The sequence below is a fragment of the Diachasma alloeum genome, unplaced genomic scaffold, assembly GCF_001412515.2.
Source record: "Diachasma alloeum isolate Michigan unplaced genomic scaffold, Dall2.0 Dall_scaffold_00379, whole genome shotgun sequence".
NCBI classification, from domain to species: domain Eukaryota; kingdom Metazoa; phylum Arthropoda; class Insecta; order Hymenoptera; family Braconidae; genus Diachasma; species Diachasma alloeum.
The window spans coordinates 393,905-419,283 of record NW_021680518.1 but is presented as its reverse complement, the minus strand read 5'-3'; the positions used below and the strand labels follow the sequence as shown (position 1 = coordinate 419,283).

At 36.3% G+C, this 25,379-nt stretch overlaps 2 protein-coding genes and 1 long non-coding RNA gene across 3 annotated transcripts; 1 reads left to right on the top strand and 2 right to left on the bottom strand.

The window, feature by feature from the left end:
• Window positions 1–4,022: 4,022 nt before the first annotated feature.
• Window positions 4,023–12,018, bottom strand: LOC107041759 (ionotropic receptor 75a). The gene is made up of 9 exons (XM_029126373.1): window positions 11,872–12,018; window positions 10,888–11,051; window positions 10,449–10,757; window positions 9,554–9,678; window positions 7,821–8,212; window positions 6,750–6,961; window positions 5,702–5,866; window positions 5,506–5,621; window positions 4,023–4,781 (listed from the first exon to the last, which is right to left on the bottom strand). Exons 1-9 carry the CDS (start codon window positions 12,014–12,016, stop codon window positions 4,451–4,453), a joined length of 1,959 nt encoding a protein of 652 aa, XP_028982206.1. The 5' UTR covers window positions 12,017–12,018; the 3' UTR covers window positions 4,023–4,450.
• A 2,117-nt stretch (window positions 12,019–14,135) lies between these two features.
• On the top strand, window positions 14,136–16,788 carry LOC107041800. The gene is made up of 2 exons (XR_001461091.2): window positions 14,136–14,283; window positions 16,141–16,788. It is a non-coding gene; the product is annotated as an uncharacterized LOC107041800 (long non-coding RNA).
• A 235-nt stretch (window positions 16,789–17,023) lies between these two features.
• LOC107041799 (ionotropic receptor 75a) lies at window positions 17,024–23,615 on the bottom strand. Its single transcript, XM_015262547.2, has 9 exons — window positions 23,418–23,615; window positions 22,906–23,063; window positions 21,715–22,032; window positions 21,518–21,642; window positions 20,057–20,451; window positions 18,762–18,973; window positions 18,491–18,652; window positions 18,302–18,417; window positions 17,024–17,484 (listed from the first exon to the last, which is right to left on the bottom strand). Exons 1-9 carry the CDS (start codon window positions 23,560–23,562, stop codon window positions 17,199–17,201), a joined length of 1,917 nt encoding a protein of 638 aa, XP_015118033.1. The 5' UTR covers window positions 23,563–23,615; the 3' UTR covers window positions 17,024–17,198.
• Window positions 23,616–25,379: the final 1,764 nt, after the last annotated feature.

The window sequence follows — 25,379 nt, the reverse complement described above, 5'->3', positions numbered from 1 at the left end:
TTGAACCGCGGCCAGTGGTCCCTCGACTTCCTAACTGCATGTTACCCTTCTATCGTATGTACGGTTTGCCTCGAACTACGTCACGTCCGCGTCACGAAGTTGGTGGTATTGATCCATTGAGGAAGGGGGTAGTATAGAGGGCTTTTCCTTCTCTTTTCAACCGTGTCTGACTTTTGTCGTGGAATTTCATGTATTCATTCGTTGATTCCACTTCATGACACATACATCGAAATGTACTGAGAGAAAAACACCCTAATATCAAGAAACGAATTTCTTCAGTCGAATTAGTCGAGGACAATACGGAAAAAAATTGTTTCTTTGCGCTTTCTTCAATACTGAATATTTTATAGTGAAAATCAATGGATTTTTTTTTTCAGTAGAATTTTTTCTATTGAGATATTTTCTATGTGAATTCCTCGACTGAATTTTTTGGCCGAAAGAAATACATTCGAAAAACTTGAAAATTTATGACGAGGAAGTCTTGTAGGAAAGTTGTGAATAGAAATTTTTTTTCATAAAATTGTTTTTATTGGACAATTTTTATGAAAAAAACGCGGAGTAAAGCTGCGGAACTCTTCAATATTTTTTTTATTCATTCACTTCTTTAATATAATGAACGAAAACCTAATAGAATTTTTAAGCGAATTCGCTAGGTTTTTCTATGAAATTTTTTCGTATGTGAAATCGTTTGGGACAAGAATTCCCTAGAATTCTCAGCTCAAGAAATAAATTGTCGTCAAGACGTGATAAAATACCTGGAAACACTCAAATCTTCGACCCAGTGGATCATGAATCAGGTATTGTCGTAATGAATGAGTAAATTCAGAACTTATGCAGAAGTAAACCTTCAGACAAAAGATAGAAATAACATCATCTTCTTATTTCTACTTTCCTTGACATTTTAAGGACACCCCATTCCGAAAAAAAATATTAATCTTTCATGTAGTCTCGTACTGCTTTCTCGTACTGAAACCTAATATTAAATGCATAAATAATTACACAGAACAGATGACATCCTGCAATCACCTCCAACCCAATCGTAAGAGAATGATGTCTTACTCATCTTAAAAATGATCGTATTGATTTGTTTTGCAATTTATTTTTACCTCATTTTACGCGTGAAACAATTTAATAGAAAAACCTAACGCTTTCTCTAATGAATTCTATTGAATTTCTATTGGAAATCTATAAAAATTTCGTTGAAGTTTTGTTATAATTGTATGAAAATTCTATTTGTTTTTTACGTCTTTTCTATTGGAGATTATTTATCGGTGGGGGGGGGGGGCGATGCGAGCGGGGGAGTATGGCGCCCCCCACCGTATCTGGCGAGCGAAGTGAGCAGGGGACGAAGCCCACTCGTCGTTCAATAGAATTCTAATGTTATGGGAAATTTCGACCAAATGACTCCGATATAAATTCAATAGAATTTCTCAGCGCTACATATGTCTACTAAATTTCATCGTGGGTGTTCCCTCAAACGTCATCACTCATTGTCACTTACCTGCGAGTCAACCGAATAATTCTGACCGTTTCCTGAAGTCGTCACGATACAAAATTCTATTTATTTTTTGCGTCTTTTCTATCGGAGATTATCTATCGGGGGGAGGGGGGCGAGCGAAGCGAGCGGGGAGGCGGGGCGTGTATGGCGCCTCCCTTCCCCCCGCCGTGTATGGCGAGCGAAGTGAGCAGGGGACGAAGCCCACTATATAGTCGTTCAATAGAATTCTAACATTGTGGAAAATTTCGACCAAATAACTCCGATATAAATTCAATAGAATTTCTCAGCGCTAGATGTTTCTACTAAATTTTTTCGTGGTTGTTCCCTCAAACGTCATCACTCATTGCCACTTACCTGCGAGTAAGCCGAATAAATCTGACCTTTTCCTGAAGTCGCCTCGATTTTGTCCCCCCATCGGTTTCCCTATCGCCTCAATCTAATGAGTGCAAAAATTTCGGGGCCATTTAGTCATGCGATTCTGATTTTGCCCTAATCCTAGAGAATGCCTGTTGAAACGACTTGTGAGTAGTCACTGTAGAGTGGTGTGGAAGGGGCTCACGAGTGAGCATTACAATTCGGACAAAAGGAGACATCAGAAATACCAATGCATCAATTGTTCAGTGGGATCACTGGTTGCTGAGGGGGCGGCTGCTGGGATGCATTCATGACTAAACAAACCCATCTCACGTAACTCGAGAAATACGTGAGATGCTTTCCACTAACACTTTGCACCCAGTGTGTGACCAGTTTTCTTTACAAGGTGCTTTATATTTCATTGTATATGTTCTTTACGTGGAGTCAGTCGCACATGAACATTCTCAATGGTTGATTACATTCGATGGATTTATAACGATTGCTTTAAGATATAATGAGCCTTGTATTTTTTAAATAGATTGAAAACAAAAGAGGAGATCGATTATTGACGCTAGGCGTGTAGCGGGTCATCGAGCGGAGTTTCTTTGCTGGGTATAAATAATTTCAATGGACTGCCTTGTCACCTAGGCTGGCAACTATTTTTTTTTAGTTTTGTTATTGTTTAAATGGGGAATCATCCGGAGGATTGACGTAATGGAAACGGGGAGGGGTAGTCGTAGGTTGTTTTACGCTTTAACAGAGGAATTGGAGAGGATGGGTGGAGATTAGGGCATTCAACAAGTTTGGTTTTGTCGAGGTGGTTCAGGCTTGGATATTTTGGAAAATATTTGGGGGGTATTCTTGATCTTTCAGAGTAGACTATTGGTTTCTGGACAGCGAGTGCTTGGGTGATATTGAGGAAATCCAAGTATTCGATACACGAAACAATTTCAGAAAATATGGCAAATTCGTTCATATGCTGTTTTTCGAAAATGAACAATGGATGTTTTTTATGGAAAAAGTCAGGAGAATTTCTGCTTTCTTCTATTCAGAAATCTTATACTGCCAGACATGGATTTTTCAAGATTTTTCCGGTTGATTATTTTTCTCTTTTCGTAAAAAAAATGAAACGAAAAAACTGAGAAAAGTTGAGCTGAGCAATTTCTGTAGGGAATAGAATAAGTTGTATAGGGAAAGTGACTTGTGTCGATTTTTTCTATGAAATAGTTTCGTTTGAACGTTTCTATTGAAAAACAACATGTTTTCGATCGATCATATTGTTTTTTGCGACGAAAATGATTCTAAACAATTAATTGAAAAAAGGAATATTGAATTACATAAATAATTAATCGAACTGTCAGTAATAAAATCTGCCAGAAAAAAATCTCAGAACCCAAAATATCCTCGTAAAATACCTGGACCAATTTACGATAATTCTTAAATGCAATCATATGTGGACGTCCGCATGAAAAGGGACCATTTTGTCGATTCTATTTTCCGAGATATTCACGTTTTTCTCTTGCCAACTCCCATTTAAACCCATGTTAAATTATTTTTTCGATCGTCTATAACGTCGTGATAGCGTAAACGCTATCAAGTTCATTTTTGGTTCTAAATTTGCAGAATCAGATCAAGATTATCGGCATATACATAACTCCAATAGTGCCAAAGTGGTCCCTTTTCATGCGGACGACCACATATAATCATGCAATCATGCAATCAGAGGAAAATAGAATAATTCACCTTTATTAATAGAGCGTGTACTAAGGTTTTCTCCGAACAGAGTTGATGACAATAACTAGAATTACAAGATTATCTCACATTTTTTACGTTAAAGATAGGAGAATCTGAACGCAATATAGTGAAATTGATGATCGATTTTTCCACTTTGAACAAATAATATTAATATTCAAATACAAAATTTCTGATGTGAATAACAAGAATGTGACTCAATATTCCAAATGAAGTTTTAATTTTTAATTTGGTGCTGAAAACAGGAGATGACAATATTCTAAGCGCGGGATTATATTGATGAGATGGACAACAGATTAATTGAATTACTGTGTGAACTAACTAAAAATTGATAACAGTGTGAACATTCACCTCTACCATAGTATCAACAAACATTGCAGACGGAATTGAATTGTAATTATGATTAAAATCTTATTCTGTGAACATAGGAATTAGAAAGTGAGCAAATCATTTATGGTAATATGAAAATTTAACAGCTGATAAATTGGGACATATGACAAATTGAAAAAAATAATATCAAATTTGACAGGAAAAGGCCCTAATGAAAGCACCAACATCCCGGCTGCTTGCGGTTGATTTTGTGAATTCATTTAACAATGGTCTGCACTGCGAATAAATCAATGCTTCATGTTCCAACAATGGACAATAGAGCTCTATGCTTCAACGTCAGCTCCGACTGCTGAGTAAGTAGGAATCTAGCCTTGCCGATTGCTAATTCCAGTGAATATTAAAAATGTCCACAATCGCAGTTTATTTCGGAACAAAAATGGCATTTCCAGAATTTTCGCACTTCAACTTCATGACTTTGTCAGAAAAAATAGTTCTGATAATAGAAAATCTTTGCATTTAGAAAATTACTGCTTGTCCATCGTCGGCAACGTGGAAACCCTCGACCATGTAGGACTGCTCCTCTTCGGTACCATCCGTGCCGGCCACAGAGTTGGTGTCCTCAACATTCGAAAGGTAGTCGCTGCACTTCCAATAGTGCAAATATTCGATTAGCAATATTAAGAAAGAGGAACCGAATCCGATGAGAAGAAGAAAAATCGCTGGACTGAACTGCTGCATTGAGACGGGAGTCGGTTTGGAGCTGTAGCTTTTTGGACATTGTGGACATTGCTGATTCCAAACTCGATCGAGTCTCTTTGTTAGACCGCTTTCCACAGCTTTTCTTACGCTAGATGAGCGAAAAACGTTATACATTAATTAAAAAGTTACTCCATTGGAGTGATGTATTGAAAAGTCAAACAGAAAATGTTGAAACATTCGATAAAAGATTAGTTTTTCTCTTTAAAAATGTGTAGGAAATAAAATCAATAGTTTTTGATGGATGTTATTATACATACACTAGGGGGCTACGCCCCCTGCTCGCTCCGCTCGCCAATCCCCATATGACCCCTTTGTGATCCTTAATCTGCCACTCGTGACCCTTAACTTGACCCATATGACCCTTATTTTGACCCTTATGACAGTTAATCTGACCCCTGTGACCCTTAATCCGGCCCTTGTGACCCTTACTCTGATTCGTGTGACTCTTAATCTGACCCTCTTGACCCTTCCTCTGACACTTGTCAGATTGGGACCCTTAATCTGCTATTCGTGACCCTTAACCTAACCCATATGACCCTTAATCTGACCCCTGTGACCCTTATTCTGACCCTCGTGACTCCTAATGTGAAGTCTTAATTTCGAGTAGCAAATTTTTATTATCAGAAGACGATTTTGATTTTTATAATTTAGAGAGATTATATTATTATACATAGAATGAAATTCATGAAATTCTGATTTTTTAACGACGAAATTCCAGTGCAACAAAAATGTGATGAAAATTTTTGAAAAATGCCATAAATTTCAGCTAAAAATTTTGAAAAGTGCGCCTACAATCTTTAATCTTAACTCACCTCCATGTGAACATCTCGTTGAAAGGTGAATGTTTCGCTGTTACCATAGATGTTAGACATTGGCCCACCATGTCAATCTGTTGTAATTCGCATATTTCATTTTCTTTGAATGTATCCTAGAAAACGAGAGGTCTTGTTGTCTCATCGCATCTCATTGCCCATTCTTTTTTGCTTCCGAAAATAAATCGTATCATACCTCAATTATTTTATACCCCGCTGCAACATTTATATGGAATGCGAATCCACCTTCACGTACACGCTGTATTCCTTCAATTGCGGGCATATAGCTTCCCTTGGGTTTTTTCTTGGTTGCTTTGATCTTACGTTCGAACAACTTTTTGGTGTGAGGATTTGCTGTAGTCTGAAAAATAGACGTATGTCAAATATTCAAAGGAACAAAAGTAGAACGCACGAAAAAATTCAATGGAAAAACCTAGCGAATTCGTTAAAAAATTCTATTGGGTTTCTATTGAAGTGTTCAATAGATAAACGCAACAGACTTCGATTTTTCTATGTAACCTACACGGAGAGAAATATTCAATAAAAATTACCAGAAAAAAGACGTAAAAATTACGTTTCGAAACGTAATCTGGGAGCGAAGTAAAATTCAATAAAAAGTGTCAATCGTCACGTAAATTCTACGATCTGTTCCGTAAAAACTACTCATCCGTCCGATGCCTCACGGCTAGCCATGAGTCGCCGTGAGGGGGAGATTTTAATAACACGTTCCGTAATTTTTCCGGAACTTTTCGTAAAAATTCGTAAACAANTTAAACATCCAAGAATTTTCATGTTCTGAGGCATAATAAGTCTTGAAGTTTCTGTTAGATTTTACAACTTCCAGAAAAATTACGTGACTTTTTCGTATTTTTTCGGTGACAGACCCGAAAATTTACTGAACGTTTCAGATTTATAATCTTATATTCCTATAGAAATTCACTGAAAACGATTCTCGCTTGCGGATTACGTGAAATGTTCCGTAATTTTTCTTGAATATTTCTCTCCGTGTATTCTCATCAGATATTTTCTGCAGAATTTCCTCGGCTCAAATATTCTCAGTTTTTAAAAATTCTATTTTTCTTTTCTTCTTTTTCTTTTATCAAGAAAATCAAACAAAAAAACAGGAAATTTCAGCCGAGGAAATTCCATAGAAAATATCTCCATAGAATAAGCTGTATGGATAAATGGAATTTTGTTGAATTGTTTTCCTATGAAATTTTTTCATTCGTGTGATCATAACTCACTGCGAAGTAATCAACCATATAGGGCATATCTTCGACAACGCATTCTAGATTACTATCGGTTAGATTGTCCAGAGTTGTGATCCATCTCTGCGGAGGCGCCAACAGCGAGCCAACAATACTGGCTGAGTAAAATTGAAACAGGAGAAGAGTCCACAAGAACAGTGAGAAAAATACCAGGCGACCGGAAGTTATCGTCGGTGGAGTACTCAATCCTGTTAGAAACATGGAATTTAATAAAAGATGATTTTATTTTTTTTGGGCCGAAGATTAAATGAATCTCACTTTTTTTTCTATTTTTATTCCTACTTTTAGAGTCTTCTAATAGGTGAATTATGAATTTGAACCTGAATTTCATAAGAGCCCGTGTATACGGAAAAGTTAGTTTATTCATTTCTGCCGTGACTATTGCAATTAATTTTTTTTAGCGTTAAAAAAGTTAGTTTCAAATGTTCTGCTGTCAGTCGAAAAAATTACAGAATTTTCCTTGACCATGAATAAAAACACATTGGCCGACAAGTTACCGACACTGGCTAAACATCCTTAATCGGGAAGTTGTTGGTTCAACCCCTAATGAGTCACACCCACTCCAACTCACTCCTACCAGTGGCACCCAGCCGGGGAGCAAGTGACAATTATTTTTCATCATGCTGTGTGTAAAGTGACATTTTACGCACGCTCCGCCTGCGCAAAACCCCACTTCCCACATATTGTGATGAAAAATAAGGTTCAATACTCGCGGGAAAAGTGTTTTTAGACTCGTGGGATTATATCACTCGCCTTCGGCTCGTGCTATAAACCTCCCACGAGCCCAAAAACACTTTCCCGCAATCATATCGAAATATACTATTTTTTAAGTACTGATCTTCACTTTTCCACGTCCAGGGATTGGTATTAGTCCTTCCCCAAACTCATAAAAGTGAAAATCACTACGGAGAAATATCGTTCACGGTTAGTGCTATGGGGTTTTTTTACTCGCGTGGTTGGCCAGTCACTCGCCAACTCCACGCAAGTGAAAAGCCCCATGGCACTCGCCATGAAATATACTATTTTTTGTTACCCTCCAGTTCGTACCTTGTTGACTAATCGCAGCAATAGTAGTCAGGGCAGTCGAAGATACGGTATTCTCATTCTCCTCAATCCTCTCATAATATATTTCAAATTTCTTCAGAATGACCATGATACCCCAGTAAAAAAAACCAACAGCTATTATCACCCACCAGAGATGAATAGCGAAGGGCTTCAAGAAATTATTCTGCAGATCATTACTCCTGGGGTGACGGAAGAAAAAACGAAGTTTGACATTCAACGTTTCGACGAGATAATCGACCACATCCATTCTCTCCAGCTTGTACTGGTATGATGAGACACTGGCATCTGCCTGTCCCTTCATCAAAGCGCCTATCAAGCCACCAAACGTACCGTTCACTAAGTAGCCCCAGGACTCGTGAATTTGCAGATTTATCCTGGCTTACGAGAGAATAACTGTTATGTCCCAAAATTGTGTTGTAATATTGAGTAATAATTTATTTACAAAAGTGCAGAAGTTGAACGATAAATCCAGGACAGCTCACTTCAGTTATTCTTTGACTAAATCAGCGTTCATGTGCAACACTGTTTACCAGTGTCGTAACGTGACACGGACAATTATTATATAAGCTGGACTCGCGAATATTCGGAAGTTCAGTCGTCAAGTCTAAATCGAGTTGACATTTATTTTGGATTATTTTTGTATCTTCCCGTAATTATCTCTTCTGGATAATTATGAGTTAGTTTGAATAAATAAACACCTCTATTTCTATCAACTACGCCAGCGCAGTGAGAAAAAAAAGCTTTGCCGAAAACCTATGTTTCACGTGAGAATATTTGATGGAGTGATACAGATGTACTAGAGGGGAAATTTAATATCGTTCACAAAAATTCAATTTCCTGTTGGCAAAAGAAAATATAATCTGTTGTACGACAGTTATTTGATCTGAGAGAACTCCATAGATTTATACTGTGGACAGATTTTTTTTTCCAAATCGAAATTATTTGGTTTTACCAATAACACAGTTTTTGGCAAGAAAATTGTAGTTTTCTCGTAAAATTATCGTGTTTTGATGGAAACTTTCTCTTTTTCCAACAAGTAAATTGATTGAAGATAAATTGAAGACGACGAAAGATCTTTCCAGGGGAGCATATAATTTTTTGGCAAAACTAATTTTTTCTCTCAGTGCGGATTCCAGTATCTGCCCACGGTGAGATTTATCTCCAGTTTAAAAGAACCCAGGGAGTAGCCCTAACAGAACTCAATATCGAAAGTGATTAGTTTGATATGGACCTTGGATGCAGGTAGACTACTTCATTCAGAGCAGGATAATGATCCAAATTCAGTAGCGAAGAGGTAAACCGGGTTAAGTCGATTTTGACTTTTGGCCATTTTTTATGAATATCTCAGAGTCTAAGGGAGATAGCAAAATTTTGATCATGACCTTTTTTATAACCCTCAGTTGGCTCGATCAAAAAAATCATAACAAAAATTTTTCTATCTCTATTAGATTCCGAGATATTCGTCAAAAACTGGCCAATAGTCAAAATCAACTTGACCCGGCTGACCGCTTCGCTACTGAATTTATCTGGCTTCGGGAAAATTTTAATTGTTTTAAAAAATTCTGGAGTTCTGGAGGAGAAGAAGGATCGAAGGAAGTAGCCATAGGCGTGGACAGCGCCAAATGGACCATTGTTCAGAATAAGATATAAGAAGGTAAAGGTTCACATACGTCAACTTTATTCAACCCTAGCATTTGAATACTGATGTCACTCACGTAAAATTGAAGAAGTCTCTCAAGTGCAGCACAAGAGCGTAATGATATCGAGACATGGTATCCAGATGTCGATTCACAGGTGTCGTGAGATAAAGTTCGAGATCAGAAGCTGGATGACTTCTCAGCTAACAAACAACTAGTCATGATCTGTTTCATACGATTCTATAATGTACATTATTCACGATAAGGTACCTAATGCCTCATGCTATATATGAATAATTTTTTATACCGAGAGAAAAGTTGGATAAAAATTATCAAGAAAATTGTGGGGCGAGATGCAATTCAATGAAAAAATACCTGTTTGTGAAGGATATTTTACGATTCGTTGGGTAAGAAAGAAATATCTATGCATGCAAAAATTGCACGCATGAAAATATTTAATAGAAAAACCTACCGAATTGGTCAGAAAATTCTATTGACATGTTCAATAGAAAACATTCAATAGAAAAAGTCAACAGAATTCGATTTTTCTATATAACTTATTCTTTTCATATATTTTCTATAGAATTTGCTCGACTCAAATTTTCTAAGTTTTTTTCATTCTATTTTTCTTTTCTTCTCATCAAGAAAATCAAACGAAAAACTTAGTAAATTTGAGCCAAGGAAATTCTATAGAAAATATCTCAATAGAATAAGTTATATAGAAAAATTGAATTCTATTGACTTTTTCTACTGAATATTTTCAATTGAACATTTCAATAGAATCGGCCAAAACTAATAGAACTGTTCAGTAGAAATTCAATAGAATTTTCTAACGAATTTGATAGATTTTTCTATTATATTTTTTCGTCCGTGTACCCTTGGATCATGCAATTGTTATTGAAAAAAGTAAAAACGAATAAGATAAATGAGCAACAGAACTGGAGTTCCTGAGCAAGACAGACAGCGAACGTACCACAATGGACCAGTTCAGAGGTAGTAAATTAAAATTACTCCGTCTTTCGTATTTGTACTGATTGAGTTCGTTCTTCAAGCCATCCTCAGGATTCCAACGGCCCTTGTACGTAACATTTAAGACACCACCGTGAGAGTAACTGGGATTGTAGGCATCCCACAACTCGAAGGAATTACCACTACTAGTCGCAACACTCAGCTCAGATTCAACAGTGAGCGGTAGTTTCTGCAATACATCATTCGGCGGTGATGATGAATTGGTGAGGAGTAGCCAAAAGTAAGACTCGTTGAACACTAGCTCTTTCGAAAACTGTCAGAATAATATTAATTTTAGGAAATTGTTAATTTGTGATTTATTCTTTTTATTTCTTCCTCATCAATAATTAGAATTTTCTTGTTGCATGTATTTACTGAGTTATTCATCCACACAAAAAGACAACCTTATCAAGTATGAAGTCACTCATCGGGCAATCGTAATCCAAAACTACTCCGATGTAATGATAATTCACTTTAAGAATTCTATGTAAATTCACGTGCGGAGATATGGGAGTGTACAATACAGCATTATCCAGGCTCATCAGCTTCCGTGAAAATTCCGATGCATCTAAGGAGAATAGAAATTAATGCACTGTTCGAAAAAGATTGAAATTCAATGGGCTGTTTAGGGGAAAAATTTTCCGAAGAGCGATATTGAATCATATTTAAGAGGTGATGGTAGCATTTGCATTTGCTGAATTTGAGAATTGTCCGGACCAATCTGACACCCTGGGGCTCCAGGTGAGAATTAAAATTTTTATTTTTTAGTTTTTCCAAATACTTTTGAGGGTTCTGAATAGCCTGTCGCATGAATCATCGGAATCAACGTTCACTCGGGGAAAAAATTCGACTTTGCCGAAAGTCGACTTTTCCCCTGAAAAAATCCAAGATATGACACTTTTGGCCCCAGGTGAAGAATTTTTATTTTATTTTTTACTTTTCCCAAATACTGCTGAGAGTTCTGAATAGCCCGTCACTTGAATCATCGGAATCAACGTTCACTCGGCGAAAAAAATCGATTTTGCTGAAAGTCGACTTTCCCTCTGGAAAAATCCAAGATCTGACAGCCTGGGGCTCCAGATGAAAATAATTTTTTTTTTTCATTAGTATCAGAATCGTTAGTAGGTACAGAATCAACGTTCACTTGGTGGGAGTTTTAAAAAAATATTCTCTCCCCCTTTCAAACACTTTAAAAATTTATTTTTTCGTCCGTACATTTTATCCAGTTTTATCTGTGAAAAATACTAATTTACGTTAATTCGTAAAAAAATGAATTTCACGTCGCAAAAGTTCGGTTAAAGTAAATAAAATTTTCAAGTTTTATTTACGTGCGCATAGTAATTTTCAATTTTATATTCTCTCCGTGTACGACAATGCAATGGACTCACCCATGTCATCCCAACATCCGAAAGCATTGATATGATGAATATTTTCAGCATCATAATAATCACGAATGAACTTTTCCACGACACGCTCTGATTGTACGCAGCGACTCAAAACTACCGAAGATAGAAGCACTGCCCAGAAGCCCATGGTATCATCAGTACTCCATCCGGGAAATTGTAAACTGCGCATTCGATTCTAGAAAATGGGCGGTGTTCCGCATTTCAAGCTGATACGTTATGCAAATCGGATTCAATGGCATATTTAGCAGTGATTATATAGCCATGACATTTCCAATCGGAGATTCCCAGCGGATTGCCTAGAATTCTCTGTTTAAAGGTAATTACATATTGGACATTGGGGGGGTACGTAAGTTTGAAGTGCTCAGTCCCCTTTGAACCTCTCGTGCAGTTGAATTGAATGAATATAAGGTAGATGCACACGTATGGAAAAATTTCATGGAAAAACCTAGCGAATTTTCTGGACATTCGCGATTAAGAACAGTTTCTTCTGTGTCATCTTATCTCCTGCGATTCACAAATTGACGCCAGCACCTTGTTTACAAATTGTGAGAAAATATAGAATGGAAAATCAGTAATTTAATGGCATAAGAATTATGAAATTACAATAATGAATTTTTGATTAGTGAGCGTACGAATTTTTCAATGATTTACTCTATCATATCGTGGCAAGTTCCCGCCATGCCGCCATGATTGAAAACGGCGATGGTACGATAATTATGACGATATTTACTGCGATGATTTTAACGATATTGTGCGCGATAGTTGGAGAACCGTTATGTGCGATATTTTGAGCAATGTTCATTGCAGTGATGAACCGATAATTTTGTCAAATGAAGAGCGATATTAACTATCATACGCGGAGAAAAAATTCCAAAAAAATTACTGCGCCAGAACGGTAAAATGGATTCGTTTGGACGGACCATGGAAAAATTACGGTAGTAATTTAAACGCACGGTAGAAATTCCGGTGCTGGCACGGAAATTTTTCCGGGTGCGTCCAAATGAACCTATTCTACCGTGCTACCACAGTAATTTTTCTGGAATTTTTTTCTCCGTGTATCGAGTCCCAGTGACAACTACGTCATCGTTTCCAATCATGGCGGTAGTCAATCGCAATGTGATTGGCTGAAGTATTGAAAAATTCTAATGTTCACCATTTGAAAACCTATTATCGGAATTTAGTAATTTTTGTGCCATTGAATTTCCGATTTTCTATTCTATATCTGCCTGAAATTTGTAAACAAGATGCTGATATCACCCTGTATTCTGTCCAGACGGTCAATTTTATGAAACTTCTGTTTGATGACTGTAATCCGCAATCTTCTTCATCTTCATTCTTTTCGTTTTTCACCTTTGATTTCTTGCCAGCATTGTCTGCTACGAGCAGTGTCAGCATCGAGTGCAAATCGGCCCTCTTTTATCCTTCAGTTATATTATCCTTTAGAGGCTTTGTGAAAATCGCTCGCTCTACACGGAGAGGAAAGCTGGAGAAAAGTCCAATTGAATATCAAATGAGTTCGTGCGTGCTGATGCCATTTTAACTCGGCCGTTGAACGTCAGGCGCCACATGCCATATCACCTGCATTGGAAACGAGACCCTAAGATTCGCTCACCACGACGCAACCATCATCGGGGTATTCCCCCGGCTCCTACGGGCATTTGCAGCTACTCTGAGTTGAACCTCCATCGAATTTTTCTATTAAAGAACAGACAAGTAATAAAGAACCCAACTGAATATTCATACAAATCATGGTAACCTTTTTTGTATTACTACGTAGTTTTTTGTTTGTTGGTTTCACAAAGAATGAGTGCACTAAAAGCGTAAAAATTTCAAATATTGAGTTATAGAGCTCCGGCAGCGGTCATTTTTATTCTTTTTACTTATATTTTACAATGAGAAGATAAAAATAATACAAAAAATTTTGAGGCAATATTTTAAGTCGGTATTACCTGGAATCGTTCATATAAATTTGAAATCAGTGTGAAGAAAATTATAAAGAAATATATCATATTGAAAAGGTGATATTTTTCAAATGAAACGGTACAAGAGTTAAATTTTCCCCTATATTAAAATTCGGTTTCACTCAATCTTTTTCAATCATACGAAAAATAACAGTCTGATCGAATTTCAAATGGCTTCGCGCGTGCCGCTGCCCTTCTAGCAAGATAGTCGGACATATGCGTCTATGGCTGAATCTCAGTTGCGCCGCTTGTCGTATCGCCTGCAGTGGAAACGGGTTTTTCCCCACCATTCCCCACGACGAAGCCCCTACCACATCACCCACGCGTGCGACTACCATCACAATAAGTTTAACCTTCGAAAGCATTCGGGAGATTTCTTCCCCTTGAGTGATAGACTAATAAAAACCTCAACTGAAAACTCGTGCAGATAATGGTGAGTATTGCTGTATTAATATTAAATCATTTTTCATAATTCTGATTCAGTCTCGCAAGGGACAAGTGCACCAAGCCTAACATCGTCAGGGAATCTTACAAAAAAATGCTATCGCTATATTCTCCATGGTTTTACTAATTTGAATTTTTGCAATAAAAATTTTCCATATCGATCCACCAAATTGTCATCATTTTTTTTATTATTTTTAACAAACAATTTATTTGGCACAAGTAAGACTTGTTTGAGAACCTGCTGTTTTTCTCTCAGTATATTTGAACGGAATTCAACACTATTCTCATGCTACCTTACATTTCTCGTTTTCCCGAACGAGATCGGTCGTGCGTGCTGCGCACGCGCCTCATCTCCTCGGGTAGTGGCGCTTCGGTTTTAGTCTTACGGTGACCGTGATTCGAGATTTTCGAGATATATCGAGATCGATTTCCTTTCTCCTCTTTATCTTAAGGTGACAGTAATTCGAGATTTTCGAGATATATCGAGATCGATTTCCTTTCTCCTCTTTATCTTAAGGTGACAGTAATTCGAGATTTTCGAGATATATCGAGATCGATTTCCTTTCTCCTCTTTATCTTAAGGTGACAGTAATTCGAGATTTTCGAGATATATCGAGATCGATTTCCTTTCTCCTCTTTATCTTACGGTGACAGTGATTCGAGATTTTCGAGATATAGCGAGATCGATTTCCTTTCTCCTCTTTACGATAGGAGGATAGTACATTAACCCATCAGTACTCGCGCCATATGACTTTCTCTTGCAAAAATTTTCAGGGTATAGGGAACATAGTAATAATATCGAGATTTTGGATTGAAACTTTTTGATTGCCTCAAGCAACTATCCCTCTTTCCTCCGGGGTCAATGAAAACCGGCTAGCATGTTTCAATAAATTATAAAAAAATATTTCGTTGAGCTCAGACAAGTAGCGTGTGACATTCTCTCGTGGCAAAATTCCATTCTAATGAATGGAAAATTATGAAACCAGCATCTAATTCAGTAGCGGTTTCAGTAGTGGTAAAGCGGTTTAAGTCGACTTATCTCCCACTTGAGTTTTTGAGGAGTATTTCCGAATCTAAGGGAGATAGCGAAATTTTCATAATTATATTTATTGTAGCTCTCAATCGGCTCTACAAAAAAGGTTACAATAAAAATTTTGCGATCTCCCTTAGATTCCGAGATATTTATTGAAAACTGGCCAATAGTAAAAATTAACTTATACCGGTTTACCACTTCGCTACTGAATTGAAGCTACAGCATTCCGATTTCCAATTTTGGTTTTCTCATCAAGTTATTCTTCATAGATTTGGAAATAATCAATTTTGAAAACAAGCGTTCACATTCGCATGGGTCGATACCATGTATCGACCCCGTATGTAAGGCGCTAAAGGGGACTTTATTTGTCAACACTGAGAGAAAAATTTCCTAATACGTGGACCATATTTACTTGAGAGAAGTGAATTATTTTCAATGGCTGAAATTTCAGAACGTTTGCGGTTCACAGAACTCGAATGAATACTCATTTATCACTATCGTTGCGCATTACATCATGGATATATTACGTATAGAAATAGTGGAACTGCATAACAAAAAAATTGTGAAAATATAAATACTTGAAGATTGACGATTCTTCTACGCGATTTGAGTGACTTAATTTGTGACAAAATCATACTTGAGTACAAGAATATTTTAAAGGATGAGATCTTTCCCGGACCACGAGAGTTGAAATGTCTGGGAGAATTAAGCAATTGAAGAAAAGTTACTTGTGTCGAGAAAATGTGTTTCAGATATTAGAAATTTCGTTTCTCAGTGAAGGCAATTGAAAAACCGTAACATCTTATGTCGCAGGATCCCAACCCGGTGGATCCGGTCAAGAATGAAGATAAGAAAAGTGCAATCAAAGAACGAATGGCTAAGATGAGAGCAGAGAACTTGGCAATCATGCGGGAGTACACAAAGCAGAAAATCAACAATTCCAGGATCGATCGTAAAATCTTAGTGAAATATGCACAATTCGTTGCTGACGAGATTTACGGTCCTTATGGGCTCAAAACTGTTACCGCATTTAAAAGGAAGTATGGATTGAGATTGGCCAAGTTGTCAGTACGAGGATTCATTGAAAGGATATCAAAACAACTCTACACTCCACTCCTCGACGGAGCAGATGAGTTCGAGCTAAATGTTGAACAGCTGAAGAGAATTCGATTGAAACTCAAAGAGAAGGAGAAGAAGAGGAAAAAGAAAAAATAAAGAATTATACTATTTTGTGATACGATCTTGTAAGCTAAAAACTAAGAATAGAATGGAATTCTCACTCTAAATAAAATAATTATGATTATTCAGGAACAAAAAGGAGATATGCCTTGTTTACGATAATTTGATGGATGTTTACATTTTTTTTAATGTAATGGGACGGGCCAGGAAAGTGAAATTATGGGAAAGACAATACTGAGTTTTGTTCTGGTAATTGTTGAAACAATAAAGGACTGAGTATTATGAAAGGATTTAATTCTTCCTTTTTTTTTTACTCGGAATATTGACCGTGATAATTTCCGAAGAATAGCGTCTTCTGATTCGGGAACTTTCCAGGGGATTCTGCACCGTTCTGCACCTTTCTTAAGCTGTCTAGAACCTTCCCTGAATTTTCGAAAAAGCGGACATCTCAAATTATATAGAGTAAGATTATTATAGCAACTTAGCGTGCAAGACATGATAAATCGACCTCCAGTATAATTTTCTGATTGTATTTATCACAATATTCACGACATGAGAGTCTCACTACATCGATTAGATTGGATAGTGCTTGTATAATTAGCGTATTCAACGTCTGATGTTCTAAGTAAACTCATGAACTCAAGTCTCGTTCGCAAGAGCTGGAAAGTTGCGCGACAGATAAATCCAAAGTATCAAGTGAAGACTTCTGCATTCTGGTCATCATACTGCTCTGTTGATCCTTCTACAATCATTCTGATGGAGTTCAATCGGGTTTCTAGATAAAAGTACAAGTACTCCATCATCAATGTCACGACAGAAATTATCACACCGATGCATAAAAGAATTAGTGCCGGACTGAATTCTTTCATGCTCATTGGTGTGGGCTTAGTATTGTAACTCTCGGGACATTGTGGACGAGAAGCGCGCCAAATTTTCTGCAAGCGATTCAGCAATCCTGATTGCACCATCTTCCGCAATCTGCAATCGGAAGAAAATATTTTCATTAGGAGAGGATAAGAAATGCAGTTCATCAAGTCATTTTCAAACTTTTAGAATAAAATCGCACTTGCAAAAAGAATTAATACGAAAACCTAGCGAATTCGTTGGACAATTCAATTGAAATGTTGAATAGAAAATATTCTGTAAAAAAATACAATAAATACAATACAATAAATTATATCGAATTATATAGAAGAATATATATTAAATTATATAGAAAAATAGAATTCCACTGAGTTTTCCTATCGAATATTTTCTATTGAACATTTCAATAGAATCGCCTAAAAACTAATAGAAAGTTCAAGGAATCCAATAGAATTTTCAAACGAATTCGCTAGTCTTTCGTCTTCAATTTTTTCGTGCGTGCATTCAAAGTTAATCATGAAAATATTGATCAATTAATGTCATTTATGCATTTTAAAACCAATAGTTTCCAATATGAAATTTTCAAGAATCCAAACAATTTTGAAAGTAATCATGAAAATTTTGATAAATTTCAGGTCATTTTTTTTCATGGGAGGAGTCATAAAATAAATAGTCATCATTTTTACCGCAGGGTATTTCGTGGTATTTCATTGTTTTTTTCTCAAAACAGAAATTTCGTAAAAACCTTTCTCAAGAAATTTTTTTCTAAGAAGGATAAAAAAATACGCGGATTTTCATCCAACGGATATTTCATATTAAGAAAAAATTTATCCATTTTTTCGAAATTTCAGAATTTTTCCCTCTGAATTTAGTTAAAAGCATGAATAATATTGTCGTTAAGAATTTTTCCGTCTTCGAAATTGACATTTACCCATAAATAATCATTTTTTTGAACGGCGAATTTTTAGGTAAGATGGGCGCTAGCCATCGAGGCCTACCAACCCTTACTTCTTGCAGCGCACATATCTCATCCTCAGAAAACGTGTCCTATGAAATTAAATGAATATTATATCAGTCAGTTTAAGTTGAGGTTTTTCTGTGTTTGCGATGGAATCCTCACGTGTAAAATCTGGTAGGTAACAGCGCTCTCAGTGATGAATGCATATCCCCCCTCCTGTACTTTCTTGAAACCGCGATCTACCGGCAGAAAACCATTTCGATTTTTCGTCGGGGACTTCATCTTCCGGTCATACAGTTCGATGCAGTCCGGATCGGTCATTTTCTGCGATGGATAGCACAAGCATGAACGCAGGAAATAATTATGTATGCATTACAAGATGAAAAAATTATGTATGCATATTTAGAAATTGGAATTAATCTGTAAAAGTTACCTCAAAGTAATTATGAAAATACGGATGCTCCCTAGCACCCACTTCAATATCACTTTCAGACAGATCTTTTATGCTCTTGATCCAGCGAGGAGGAGGTGTCATCAAAGAACTTACAATACTCGCTGAATAGAATTGGTAGAGGAGAAGAGCCCAGAAGAATAGCGAAAGAAATGTAATTCGTCCGGAGTAGAAATTTGGACTATCGCCTAATCCTACACAGAGAATAGTATATTTCGCGTCGAGTGCCACTGGGGTTTTCGACGAGTGTGAGGTTGGCACCCCTCGCCTTCGGCTCGGCGTGCCAATCACATGAGTCGAAAACCCTTGTGGCACTAGGCGCGAACGATATTTTTCTGTAGGGACTTTCGCTTTTGCCTGTTCGGATAAGGGTCAATACCAAAGTGAAAGTACGGAAAAAAAAATTCTGTACTGCTTTTTACGATTTCTCTTCTGGGAATTGTTATTTCATATTTTCCAAACTCGAAAACCACAAAAAAAAAATCTTGTTTCGGGCTTTTGCCTTGAGGTTTTTTTACTCGTGTAAAAACCCCATCGTAGCAGCCCGGAAAAATACTATTTGTTTCCACTGAATCTTCGTAATTTTTAGGGAGCTGCGGCATTCTAAGATTAACGTGTCATAAATCCTGAACTCGAGTAATTTTGTTAGCAATTGTTAGAAAAAATCGCAGCAATTTTGTCCCTAGATTCCAATAATAGAATCCTTCATTTTGATGGTCATTCTGATGGTCAAGAGTCTCCAACAATCAGTAACAGCCTACTGGTCAGTTTTCATTGAATATCTTGACATCCAAGGGGAATAGCAAAATTTTCGCAATGACCTTCTTTGTAGCCTTTGCAAGATGTGCAAGTATCCAAAACCTGAATTTTTTTCATTAGATGTGAAAATATCAAGAAATTTTTCGACACCTCACAAAAAATGATCCACCGTTTTGTAAATAAGTCCTATTATTTATTTCTAAGAAGGAAGTGATTGAAAAATATTAATATTTCGCGAAATTTAATTTAGACTAACACTGACTGGGTATAATTTTTTTCCAATTTTTCTCAGTTGAAAAATTCGAAAACTGAAAGTATCGGCGGAAGGGTAGAGCTACTTTAGATCGTTTTATTGCTTCGCAACTGGAATTATAGATAGATTCCCATGACTTAAGGATTCCGACAACTTACGGATGAATTCCTGAAAGCTAAAACACTCTTCATGTTTGCAAAGAATAGAATGCTATATTATGAAAATGGCATTCTCTGAAAACATTGATTGCCAATTCTTTGTGCACCTTGTTGAGATAATGCTGCCAAAGTAGTCAGTCCAGTTTCAATCGCACTCAAGCTAGCATCTCGTGTTCCAGCTTGATGATGCTGTTCCAAGAGCAATGAGAGCAGTAGCAGGAGCCAATAGATAGCGGCCACCAACAAAATCATCCACCACAAATCATTGGTGAAAGGTTTCAAGAAATTGTTGCGCAGAGTTGAACTTTTTGGATGGAGAAATACAAAAGTGGTATCAGCGTACCAAGTCACCACGGCATAATCTATGACTTTCAATCGTGGTACGTGAAACTCGAAGGGTGTGATGCTCATGTCGATAAAACCTGATATGATATCGCCGATGATTCCGTTGTAGGATCCATTAACTAGGTATCCGAAAGTGGTTGCTTGATGTAATTTCATACTGTGAAAATACTTTTCATGAGTCTCGAAGATCGCGTGGCACACGACAAATTGTTATTTAAAAATGTACCCGGAGAGAAAAGTTGGAAAACAATTATCGAACAAGTCAAGTAATTGTGGAGCGAATTCTATTTTCCGTACTTTTGCTTCTGAATGGAAGCATTCACGCACGAGAAAATTTAATAGAAAAACCTAGCAAATTCGTTAGAAAATTCGATTGGCTTTCTATTGAACTTTCTATCATTTTTTGGCCGATTCTATTGAAATTTTTAATAGAAAAAGTCAATAGAATTCGATTTTTCTAAAGAACTTCTCCAAGTTTTTTCATTCTATTTTTCTGTTCTTCTCATCATGATGATTAAACAAAAAAACTTGGAAAATGTGAGCCGAGAAAATTTTATAGAAAATATCTCAGTAGAATAACTTGTATAAAAAAATCGAATTCTTTTGAATTCTAAACTAAAAACTTAGGAAAAACTAATAGAAAGTTCAATAGAAATCCAATTGAATTATCTAGCGAATTAGCTAGATGTTTCTATTAAATTTTTTCTACTAATAAATTTGTATTGTATTACTGATTGTATTACCGATTTTTGGATTTCCAAATTTTGATTGAAAGTGGACCAAAATCTTATGAAACGTGAAGAAATGATGTTTTTAGGGTCATATATGGATGTATGTATATGATTGTTTTGAAAATTCAACATAAATACGCTAAAATTTGTAGTTAAAAATCCGAAATTATGGCTTATTGTAGCTGTGATTGAGCTCAACTTTGGCACGCTGTAGTTCCGAACATGCAACAACTCATTTAAATTTCGTTCTTTCTCAATATCTCAAAATCTACCGCACCGATTTCAATTTTTCTTTTTTTTAAATCCCCGTCTGGATAGCCTCTACCTAGATCAATCAGAACATACCCATACATACAAAATTTTCGAGATATTGCCGTTCCACAAACAGGTAGTTTTTCATTGGATTACATTTCGCTCCACGACTACCTTTTGCACAGTAAAATTTGCCACGATTTTCTAGGTAATTTTTAACCAACTTTTCTCCCCGTGTACCTGAAATTATACATATCCTGAAGATACAATGCTAAAGGATATTGCGATCGGGTCATAGGATCTAGTTCTCTATTTGTTGGACTCGACAAGTAAGTCAAGAGGTCCGGTAGAGGTCGATTGGCCAACTGAAATGAATAAAAATGGTTATCAGAGAATACGAAAGAAAAATCACCACAGAGAACTGAAACATTTCACACCGTGAGAGAGAAATTGAGGGATAATCCCTGGAGATCAGCTCTGCGTTTGTACTTATATTCACTCAATGAATACTGGACACGTATTAGACCAGTCCCAGGAATCCATTCACCCTTAGTGATAATCCGAACTGCGCCACCGTGACGATAACTTGGATTGTAAATCTCGTAAAGTTTGAACACGTCATCAGCACGAGTTGCGAATGTTAGTTCTGAAGCTATTGTCAAGCTCAAACGTCCTAGATAATTGACAGGTATTGTTGTGAATTTCGACAGCACCAACCAGTGGTAAGATTCATTGAAGTGGAGCTGAGTCGAGAACTTCGAGATCCAAAGAAGTTGAAAAATTCATGAAACAAAAAAAATTATTGCATTTCATACGCTTTACCTGTTCACGCAATTTGATGCCTTTTCATTATGCCCTTTTTCCTGTTCAGTAAATTAGACCTGTTATCTATTCGTTGTGAAAATGAAGAAATTGAATTTATTAAACTTCATATACTCATAGATGTTTTATAAATATTGATAATGACTTGAAGAGAATTAGAAACATGAAGAGTGAAACATCAATGAATAATTTTTAATCTTCGATTAATTCTTCTTTTTATTTTTAAAAATAAACTGATTAAAATCTTTAATTGTTGAAAAATGAGGGGAGGGTTATGAATGGATTTCCTAGAAAACTGAAAAAAATTCTTGAATTTTTCGGAAAATTTCACAGCTTTCCAGATAACCGTAGATCTTCAAAGATTTTTCTCGAATTCTTTGGGAAACCGAAGAATTTTCACGAATTTTGTAGAGTTTAGATTTTATGTATGAAAATCTGAAAAGCAAGAATTGATCATTTTTGCGTATGATAAATATGAAAAAATTAAAATTTGGGAAGTGAAGAATAATTTGTGAGTTGAAAAAATGTAGAAATACTATGTTTTTCACCCATTCAAATTCAAATTGAATTTCTTCCCTCGAAAAAACATATTTTTCTACGTCTTCCTTCAAAATTTCGAAAAAAGAAAATTGTGAAAAAAATCAATTTAAATAGTTCAATTTAACGGTAGTTATAATTTCTGGAATTGACTGTCCCTGGAATTGACTACGCACAATTGATAATAATGAATGTTTCCCCGGTTTACTTTAAATCATAGCAGACATGCATCACAATATTCCACCAAATAACTTCAGTAAATAACGTACCTCATCAAGAATACTTTCACCGAAAGGACAATCAAAGTCCAACACGACTCCAACACGATAGTAATTCACAAGCAGAATATTTCTCAAATCAACACCATTCGTGATAGATTGGTAAGCGACGACGGTATCGAGTCCCATGATATTCCGCGCTAGATGAGCTGCACATGAATTCGAATGAATCCATTGAACACAACAAAAGTTCATGTTAAGGAAGAGAAATTTTTTAGAAAAATTCTAGTGCTAGCACGGGAAAAGAGGCGCAAAGTGACGGCCAGGAAAAATTCCAGTGCCGGCACTAGAAATTTTATTGGGGAAAACGTGAATTTCGCCCGTATTTCTGTGAAAATTTCACAGAAATTCCCAGAAATTTTACCTCAACAGCACTCGAATTTTTCACAGCCGGTGGATTGTGATTTTTTCCAGTACTCGTACTGGAATTTTTCTAGAAAATTTCTCTCCGTGTTTCCTCTGATTGCTATTGCAAGAATATTTTATAAACAGAGAAGTCATACCTGCATTCTCCCAACAAGCAAAAATGACAATTTGATGAATATCACACGCTTTATAATAGTCCCTCATAAATACAGCTAAGATGTTGTCCGATTGACAGGCGTGGATCAGTGCGAATGCTATCAAGATTGCAACAAACACTTTCATAGTGAATGCATATTTGACGGACAATGTACAAGTAGTAAAGAGGCACTCGAAACTTCAAATGTGGTCTATTAGGTGCAGTGAGAGGAGCCGCATGTTGAATTATGTAGAGCCTGTACTTTAGCATATGGTGGGTTTCGGAAATTACTGTGCAATCGTTGCGAAATTATTTCCCGTGAGTCCTTGGGAATTGGACAGATGGTTCCCAATGAAGTTGTAAATCACATGTCTCCGGAAACGCTTTTTGTAGAAAAACCAGAATCATTCTCTTTTTTCTTTGACTAGATAATCCGCGTCCGTATACTCAAGCTAGTGGTACATTGCATTTTTTATCCTTCCATTTATTCTTAAAAATAATAAAAGTAACAATAAACAATCAAAGGAACATATAAGTTGATGTCACGTTTCTACCATAACTTTTTTACAGCTAGTATTATGTTATTTCACACTAAATGATTTCTCCATGTCACAAGATAGTTAAATTGTTCCGTAAAGTATCCAGTAATCCACTCATTTGTTAATCTTTGCTGAAGATCCTGGATTGTAAAAATCTTTTTTTATCTCTTTAAAAGAAGATATTTTTCAATTTTCTATTTCTATCATAATATATGTATAAAAAATATATTCAGAAAATATCTTTTTAGAAAGGAATATAAAACAAAGATTTGTATAATCTAGGATCTTAAACAAAGATTATCCCTAGGCTTACGGTTATCCCTGGCGAAATAGATTGCTGATAAAAAAGGTGACATTTTTTAATAGAGGAATACATCCAATGTTTTTGAAGCCGACCTATTCGGCGTATTGTGTCATTAGATTTCTTTTCATCACGCTGTGACGAAAAGTGAACTTTTCGGCACGCTCCGCGTGCCTAAAAGTCCAATTTCCGCCACATTGTGATGAAAAATATTGTTCGTAACTCGTGAAAAAATGTTTTTTAGCTCGTGGGATTATATCACTCGACTTCGGCTCGTGATATAAACCTCCCACTCGCCAAAAAACACTTTTTTGCACTCGTTACGAAATATACTATATAAATGATGATCGCAGACATTAAAGATATTACGATAATACTATATTATATTATATTCTATTCCATACTATATTATTTATGCTATATATAATATACAATATATAATAGAGTACTACATGTAAAATTGGGTGGTGCCAGATGGTATGACCCTTGGGGTCTTTTACCTACCCGTCCCAGTACCTACGCGGTACCCCAGCCTAATTCCCTATCCGCACTTGCCTCTAAGCTAACTTATATCTAACTCCACATAACTAACTCCACATGCACTGGGTTCGTTTTCCGGCGATGAAAAAATCTTTCATCACCGGGACTCGAACCTGCGCTACTGGGACGCTTTGGTTTATAGGGCCAGCACGCTGACGACGAGCCCAAAGACGTCCTTCGAGTACTATATGTATTATAATATAGTATAGTATAGAATATAATATAATAAAGTATTATCGTAATATCTTTAATGTATGCTATCATCATTGATAAAAAATCTAACGACACAATACGCCGAATAGATTGGCTTCACAAAAATGTTACACTGGATTTTTTTATTAAAGGATGATAAACAATACGAAATTTTGAAAAATATTTATTTTCGATGTGAACAACTGACACATTTTTTTGCAGTTGGGAAAATAAAGTTGATAATTTAAAAAAAAAAGATTTCAATAATGTTTTATAAAATTGTGGTGCAATGAGTTTTTTTGGTAAATTGAGATCATGTTGAAAATCATCCTTCAGTCGGGCTAAATGTCGAATTTTGCTCGCTCGGAAACCTTCGGGCATCGACGAACAC

Excerpts from the sequence above, each read along its gene's own strand:
- LOC107041799 (XM_015262547.2), bottom strand. The coding sequence starts at position 23,562 with ATGAAAGTGTTTGTTGCAATCTTGATAGCATTCGCACTGATCCACGCC. Across the intron at positions 22,033-22,905 it reads GTGAAAGTATTCTTGATGAG|TTCTCGACTCAGCTCCACTT; the intron begins GTACGTTATTTA and ends TGGATCTCGAAG. Across the intron at positions 18,974-20,056 it reads GGCAGCATTATCTCAACAAG|GATTAGGCGATAGTCCAAAT; the intron begins GTGCACAAAGAA and ends TTCTCTGTGTAG.
- LOC107041759 (XM_029126373.1), bottom strand. The coding sequence starts at position 12,016 with ATGGGCTTCTGGGCAGTGCTTCTATCTTCGGTAGTTTTGAGTCGCTGC. Across the intron at positions 11,052-11,871 it reads CGGATGTTGGGATGACATGG|ATGCATCGGAATTTTCACGG; the intron begins GTGAGTCCATTG and ends TATTCTCCTTAG. Across the intron at positions 9,679-10,448 it reads CTCTGAACTGGTCCATTGTG|CTGAGAAGTCATCCAGCTTC; the intron begins GTACGTTCGCTG and ends GTTGTTTGTTAG.